This window comes from Hipposideros armiger, unplaced genomic scaffold, assembly GCF_001890085.2.
Source record: "Hipposideros armiger isolate ML-2016 unplaced genomic scaffold, ASM189008v1 scaffold_823, whole genome shotgun sequence".
In the NCBI taxonomy this organism is placed as follows: Eukaryota; Metazoa; Chordata; class Mammalia; order Chiroptera; family Hipposideridae; genus Hipposideros; species Hipposideros armiger.
The window spans coordinates 324,525-333,163 of NW_017732173.1; the positions used below are offsets into that span (position 1 = coordinate 324,525).

Genomic DNA, 8,639 nt, shown 5'->3' on the forward strand with positions numbered 1-8,639 from the left:
CTCTTTTACAAATTAGAGAATCACAGTTCCTACACATTGAAAGGGACCCCAAGAGAGTATGTGGCAAACTCTTCCCTTCAGAGAGCAAAGTATGTTGTTCAATTTGCATGAGGTGGTTGAAGCTCCAGGAAGCTGAGTGTCTTGCCCAAGGTCATATAGTCATACAGCTAGGTATCATGCTGTCATCTATTCTATGTACCGTAAATAACTATCCCTCAAAGGTTTTCTTTTCCTTCTTTCTTTTTTTTTTTAATTTAGGACTATTTCAGCAATAGCTAGATCTTTTTCTGTAATACCTTATATTTGGATCCTTTTAAAGTGGGCTGATAAATTCTTCATAGTAGAATATTAGGTGTTAAACTAGCTATAAAATGTGGCTAAATATTTTATTTCTTGTGAAGTTGGCTTAAAAAAATTTCAGACACAACCAGGGTTTTAAAATAGTTGATATGCTTTAGATGTGTTCTTTTGAGTAATGATACAAAAGATCTTAGAGAGCAATTATCAATATACCATAATTTAAATGTAACTTCTATAACTTTTAAAAACAAGTGGTAAAGTAATTATTTTTAATTTTCAAGAAATGCCTAAAACTGAGAAAACAGTTTGGTTTGTTTCAAGTGCCATAATCTATTATTTGGTATAATACTATTTACTACATTTTAGAAAAAAACACAGGCTTTGACACAAAGGCATTTGTGGAGGAAAAATGAACTGAGATTTGGGATTCCATTTATTTTAAATTGATACTTGTTTTTATCCCCCAGTGTAATAGAGACCACATCATTATATTCCTTAAAAATGTAATAAAATTATTTTTGATCAACAATTCATTTTAGTCTGTAAATTTAGTCTGTAGAAATTTCAAAGCTTTATAATAAGCTTTAAGAAATGAATCACTCTAGAGGAAAACAGAAGATGAAAAGAAAACCATGTTTAAATACTTACAGATTCTTTTCTGCCCATAGTTTTGCTGTGTGAGCGGGAACGAGAGATGTTGCTAAAAAAGGAATCCTTTTTAGTAGCAGACGAAGGTGGGGAGCCAGTGAATTCTCTTCCTCCAGGCAAACTCTCAATGCTGGGCGATGAACTGATGTTTTTAGAACTTTGTCCTGTAAGAAAAATTAAGTTGCAACAATGAAACACACAACTCTTTTACTAAGCGACTGAACTTACTGCTTTTAATAAATGATCAGTTATACCTCTTTGTTCTCACTGTCAATACGATGACACTGTGGAGTATTAAAATGCATGCATTTTTAAGTATCAAAATAGCTGCCAATTTTGTACAACAATGAAGTACTGCTGGAGTTTTCTACCTGTAATTTATACTGCAATAGTCTAAGTGTCGCACATATATAAAACAACTAAAAACACCAATTTTTAGAAATCACAGGTTAAAGGACTGTACCCTTAGTAACGGAATCATCCTTAATAACAGAAACTGGAACTATTATACTGTATATTATGTTATTAATATTTAAAAAATTGAAATCAGTTCACCAGTTTTTCAAAAGAGTCTCTTTCCTTTTCCTTAATTGCAGAACAGATATATGGCTATTCCAAGAAGCATCTGGAAATGGGACAAGGTGCCAGCTCACAGGGCCTCTTTCTAGGCCGGTCCCCATAACAGAATGAGTGCACCTGGATCCCCAGCAGTGCTTTCTTTCACTGAGCGGTTCTGGGGCCGTAAAGCTCCTGTAGACAGGAGCAAGGGCTGTAATAAGTCCTGGGAGAGGGCAGCATGGTGTATAGCCCATAACAGGAACACAGAGTTAGCTGCAGCCACACCCATGCAGGTCTCACTTATACAATGGGGTCAGTCCCATGAGAGTGTCAGGGACTTAAGGACCTAGTCAAATACCCTGGTTGCATGCATGCATTCATTCAACCACTAGTGACTGAAGGCCCAGTAAGTGCCAGACACTTAGGGGTGCAGGGAGATAGGATGGTCAGGGAAGGTGTCACTAAGAATTGAGGTGCACTGACTTTTGAGGAAAAACTGCAGAAGGTGAAACACCAGCTTTGCAGATAATATGAAGGAAGTACAAAGGCCCCAAGCAAGACCTTTGTGTTTTGGAGGAACAGCAAGGTGGACAGTGTGGCAAAAGCTAAGAATGACGGGCGGAGGACGTGGGGCATGAAGGCCAAGAGCAAGCAGCGGGTCACGTCAGGGGGGGTTTGCAGTCAATTTTGATTGCTTTCACCCTGAGAAGGGAAGCCACTGGAAGCCACTAGAGGCTTGGACAGAGAAGTGACATGATTTGACTTACTTTTAAAAGGATCGCTCTGGCTACTATGGTGAGAATAGAATTAGGGCTGGAAGAGGGCAAAACAAAAGCAGGGAAATCAATTTTTGCCGCCGCAAATTCCAAGGAAGCAGAAGGATCATAGCTCAGCGGTGATATGTGGTCCGATTTTGGACAAAACTGACTAGATTTCCTGATGAGTATATTAGGGCTATGAGAGAAAGAGAGGAGTCAAGTTTAACTCCAAATGTTCTAGTTAGATAGTGGTGACAACTGAGCATTCTCTGTGAACACATGAAAAACCACTGACTTATATACTTTAAAAAGTGAACTTTATGGTCTCTGAATTGTATCTCAAGAAAGTAGTTATTTTTGATAAAGTCCGTTTTCACATTTAACTCCTGGCTTAAAGGGCCTGCCCACTTCCACCCAACACAGGACTCTTCTGATAGGAAATCTTGGCTGCAGTTTTTGTTGACTATTGAGCCTTGTGTGAGATCTGCATCTAGGTCTGGCGACATCCTCCTTCCTATTATCGCTCTATTTCCTTCTCCTTTCCTTTCACAGGTGTTATTCCCCAATAACCCTTTTGTACTTCTCTCTCCCAACCTACAATCAATGATATTGTTGCTGACCCCTGAAGGACAGTAGAAGTGCCTCTGAGGTTAGGAAAGGAGAGGGGAGAATAGGTACCAAGGCCTAGAAGATCTCAACGGTATAGGGTCCTAGTACGTTGGGACTGAAAAAGATCTCAGGAACCATTTATTAATATTTTCTCCTTTTAGGGCTGGNGTTCAATTTAGGCCTGAGATAATAATAAAATTCCTATCATGAGACTTAAAAGAAGCTAGAAAAACTGCTGACTTCTAAATTCATTTTAGATCTATTCATATGTTAAATGGCACTGTATCTTAATGCAGTTATCATTAATATTATTGATTAAATAAAAAATTATAAATATGTGTTTATGAATTAAAAAAATCCTATAATTAGATAAACTCTAGATGCCAGGTTTCAATTCCATACAGAAGCCCATAAGGAAATCCATTATAATTAATGCTTTCCACATACTATGTGTTCTTAGAAAGTATCAATCACTGACTGAAGAGGAAATCAGGTAACTAGGAAAATTCTGGCCTACTGGGAATGTCGCTGCTCAAGTTCTCTCTTCTAACTACCAATCTAACTCTAGCTGCCTAAAACTCCACACATCATAGACTTCTCTAAACCTTTCCTCTTACCAGAGATTGGTTTGGGAGTAGGCATGGGATTTAATTCTTGCCAACCACTGCTATGGAAGGGAAAGCCTGCTGGGGAACATCCAAATAGACTTCTCTAGAAGACACTGTGTAGGAGTGAGAGTGTGTGTGTGTGTGTGGGGGGGGAGCGGGAAGGGGAGGATGACAGGACATATACCTGGCTCTGCGGCAGCCCCCTTGAGAACACAATGGAAGTGAGCTGAAGACAAAGCCAATACACTGAGGATGGTGGAGTGGAAAGATGGTGACGTCAATGAGGAGATGAATTATCTAACTCTAGACCTGCCTATTTCAGGATTTGTTATTTGAAATCATAAGCAACAAATTTTCCGATTTGAGATAATCACTTCTCTTATTTTTTACCAAAAGCAACTTGATATAATCCCAACTATTTTATGTTCTGCCAGAGGATGTGCTGGAGAAGATAACACCTATGGCAGACACTGTTGGCTGCTTATGCAGTATCCACATCCACTCATCTGTCCTAGGAAGGTGCAGGATGCATAAGGGGAAACCATGGCCGCATTTAATGAAGAAAGAAATATGTTTGTGGCTCAAGTCTGATCTCTCACATGAAGCTCATCTAGACCAACACAGCCCATGGTGGTCTAGCTTTGGAATCCATATTATTTGTTGTCTTTACTGCTTAGATGGCATTTACCCATATACTGCCTCCCGTTGTTGATGAGATATTTTTATTTAGTTTAATAATTTTGTAACGTTGGATGTGTTTTCCCCTCCTCCAATTTCACTGTAAGCAACCTCACTGGGCCTGCTCTCTTATATTTCTTGTACAGATATGTCTTAAATGCCAATTTCTAGAACATGACCTGAATTAGACGACATAATGTTCAGGTTGTCCATACTTCCAGAAGTAAGTAGGAGTCTCTTTTCAAATTGGTTTTTCGTTCATTTGACACTTATAGTTATTCTGTCATGATAAAGAATAGATAGATGACTATTATAAAAACAAATTATATTAGTATGATCATGGCGTATGTTCAAACTACCAAAGGGCACAATGAGTGTGATGCAGGAGTCACAAAGACACAGGATGAGCACCCCCCATGGTGCTGTGAGCCAGCAGGTGGTTTTTACCTCATTACACATCCTGTTTTACGTAGGGATTTCCAGCACAGACAATTTTGATTTCCTGTGGTTTAGAGAGGATTCTGAACCATGGATAAGTTTAGATCTCTAGAGATTGGTATGTAATTATCACAAAGCATAGCAAAATGTCTTGCAGTTCATCAGGAACATTAAAAAAAAACCCTTTTAATTGGCTGATGTGCTTAAATATTAGAACTTATTCATATAGACAAATCAATTTTAGAGTTTTTCTTATACTCAGGATTTTCCCGACTCTTTAACCTTAGCAAAGATAGTCTTCATAAATGATTTGGCAATAATTATAAACATGACTAACAGTGCTAAAACAAGTAAAAATTATTATTTTTTGACTAACAGATAAACGACCAACTAAAATAGATTTCTAGAAAACTAAGTATTGGATATCATTTACACTATCATGCAAAATAAAGCATGAAAAAAAATAAAAAGCATGCAATTTTGAATTTTTTCTTCAAGACTAAAAAAAGTCAGGGCTTGATTAAGTCTGGGTTTGATATAGGTGAGTTCTAAAGGCTTTTTTTGGGAAATAAAGCAGAGGAAAAATTGTCATTGTGAGTAAATACCAATCCTCAAAAACAGTACTAGTTATGGTAATGAAGGAAGGTCAATTTTTAAAAGTTCCTATGAGTTTGGCCACATTTCAGAAAAGAAGTATAATGATGTCTTTTATAAACATATGGCACACGGCTGAGTTAGTCACCTCTTTAAAGACTGAGCTGAGCTGTACACTCTTATTGTATGGCTAAATCGGGGGCATTAACAGGAATAAATGTGATGCAATTTTATCTAAAGATAGCCTGTGGATTACAGAAAGGCTTTATTTGATACATAAGAAGGCAATACTGAGAGGAAATAAGTTCTGAGACCTAAGATATAACACTACTCCAGAATATGTCACACCTATATTGATTTTGAAAATCAATCCACAATGATTAGATTAGACACATTATAAGCAGATTGAGCCACACTTAGGTTGATAACTCCTACTAGATTTTCTTTGTTTTAATGTCTCATTTTAATTGCTAGTTTATCCTTTGGTTATTTGACATCAACAATTGCTTAACCCTGGACCACTTTAAAAGATTAACTGAGTCTTGAAATCTGAAAGATACATCGCTTTAAGGCACTGGGGACCCAAAGCAAGAGGTGTCTTTGCTTCAATTTTGGTTACTTGCTTGTGTGAAAAATGGACAATGATGATGTTACTGAACTATCTTGAACTTTCTGGAGGATGTGGACTGTCCTCCTGTATTACACCAAACTGGGCTGGAAATGAAAGCAAAGACGGCCCAGGGGCGATAGATGCTACTGGTACCCCTCGGGTGGCGGTCAGCAGTTCCCATGGAGAGTGATTCCCATCTATGGGCCTGAACATTTTCCAGCTGTGAGCTGTTAGGTTGTGATAAGCAACACTCCCACCTTCAATCAATAAAGGTTTATTTCTCACTCATACTTCACATCTATCATGGGTTGGCAGCTGGGCTTTGCTCACTGTGCTAGAGGTAAAGTGAGCGCTGTGGAGGGTCGTGCAGTAACATGACACAATATCACTTCCACTCACAACTCACAGGACAGACCTAGTCACATAGCTCTGATAGATCTCAGGGGCAAGCAGGTACAAGCCTATTAAGTGCCTAGAACAGGGGGAAACCAGAATTATTTCATGAAGAGCATTGACTACAATACACTATTTCATATAATAAGTTAACCTAGTACTTAGAAAACCATGGGCTTTCTCTTGAAAAGGAAATAATTTTGAATAATAATTTGGCATTGTTTCTTGGTTCACAGCAGGTCTGTGTAGGTCAGACTCTATTACTATTTTTGCTCAACTTCTCAGTTTTAACTTATAGCATCACCATAAAGGAAAGTAATTAATTGGTGTTGTAGACTAATCCATATGCCACCAAAATATGATAGAATGCCAATGAAACATCTCTCCATATGCCTTTCTCATGTTATTCCTTATTCTGTTTCTTCATAAAACTGTTTTTTGTACATCTCCCCTTCTAATTTATTATGCCGATATATTCTATTTTTGTTGCAATTTTCAGTCATTATTTTTAATCTAAGTTATATATGTAACACTTTGAAGAATGGTTCTACAAGGCTTGTTATGAAAAACATTTCACACTGCCCCACCCTCCACTTCCTGCTCTCCAGAAGCGATCACTTTCAATTCTTTTACCCATTCTTTTTCATCTCTATAGCTCTAGTTTAAATTGCTGCTTCTTGATTTTTCTAGAGTATTCTACATGATGTTCCACTATGGAAGACGAGGCTTTAGCTCTAATGATCACCACCACCTGTTCACTCCTCCCCTCTGCATGCAAACACACAGTTCCCACACCCAGCTTCTCACATGAATTTATCACGGTTTTGATTAGATTATCAGTCAATAGACTTACATTATTACGTCTATGTAAATTGTAGTCATGGCTCACTTACAAGGTTTATCATAACCTTTCTTTTCCTGTAACTACTTTGTTTTTCTTTGAGGTTACCGATAGTTGCATGTTTTACTGGGTGTTTCGAAAGTTATCACTAATTTAAACCCAAACTCACCTCTAATTGTATCAATTTCTCAATTCGTTCATATATATTAGTCATTCTTACAATTTCATCTTTTTGGAGAAAACTTTCTCGAACCTTTGATCTAACTTCCTCCACTCTGGGTTGGCTGCTTCTCTGGACCTGCTAAATAGCTGTGTTGGGATCTCCCTACATTATCATTCTGGGGAATATTTTTATCTTGCTCTGGATACTCTATTTACTTGTTCTCATGTATTCCTCATCCTTAATGTATGTCCTTATTTTTGTAGAGAATATCCTCCAGTGACTTCTGAGTATGGGTGCATAAGAATAAACTTTTTGAAGCTTGAATGTCTGAAAGTGGCTTTATTCTACCTTCACACTTATATAATTAGTTTGGCTACTTCTTGATTTTCCCAGAATATTATACACAATAATACTATTAGGTCTTGAATCTAGGTGGGAAGTAATTTTCTCTCAGAACTCTGAAAGCATTCCTCCATTGTCTTGTTTGCTGGTGTTGCTATGGGACATTTGTAGCTATGCTAATTCTTGATCCTTTCTTGGAAACCATCTTTTCCTCCAATTCTACAGGTTTGTAAGATATCTCTTTGTTCTCAGAGTTCTGAACTTTTGCAGTCATACATCTGGATGTTGGTTTGTATTTACTTGTGTGGGACATTATATGGACTTTTTCAATCTGAAAATTCAGTCTTTTATTAGTGGAAAACTTTACAGAATTAAAATTTTGACTATTTCCTTTTTTCGTTTTCTCTGTTCTCTTTCTGGAAATTTTTAGATTTTGAACCTCCTGGGTTGGTTCTCTAATTTTCTTACGTTTTTCTTTCTTTATCTTCCATTTGTCTGTATTCTACTTTCCTCAATTTTATCTTCCAACCTTTTTATTGAGTTCTACATTTTAGATATTATATTTTAATTTCTAATAGCTTTTGTTGTTACTGTTTTCTGAATGAATATTTCTTCTGAAGCATTTTTCTCCTGCATAGACTTGTTTCTTCCCAGTTACTTTTTTCTTTAAATAGCATTTTATCATGTTGATGTTAAAATAGTTTTTACCTAAAGAGCCGCTCAGAAAATAAATTTCAAAATTTATTTTTAAAGTGAGGTATTTCATGCTAGTATCATTATTAGCTATTTTCTAACCACAGGTAAATAATATGTCCAGAGCTCAGTTGGAGTTATTATTGCTTGATTATTGTATGCCAGGTATTCACATGCAAACAGGACATAAGTGATACTTTTTTCTATTTACTTTTGTCTGTTTTTCACTATCAGATGGTCTCCTTAAGTATCTGGTGATCCCTCGCTGTCTTACTCATATAAAATAGTGTGAACTAAAAGTTAAATGAAAGCTCTGTGCTTGGATGGGGCTGTGATGGCTGGCTTCACTATAAAGTAAACTGGTTGTTTCCCTGGAGAACCCCTAAGATCAGTATAGTTGCGCGTT

At 37.0% G+C, this 8,639-nt stretch overlaps 1 protein-coding gene across 3 annotated transcripts in view; it reads right to left on the reverse strand.

The window, feature by feature from the left end:
* Positions 1 to 8,639, reverse strand: part of TBC1D5 (TBC1 domain family member 5) — a 447,679-nt gene that overhangs the window by 44,914 nt on the left and 394,126 nt on the right. For all 3 annotated transcript variants that reach the window (XM_019629011.1, XM_019629009.1, XM_019629010.1), the window contains one exon: positions 949 to 1,112. In XM_019629011.1, the coding sequence (XP_019484556.1) occupies positions 949 to 1,112 (164 nt within the window). The remainder of the gene's footprint in view (positions 1 to 948; positions 1,113 to 8,639) is intronic.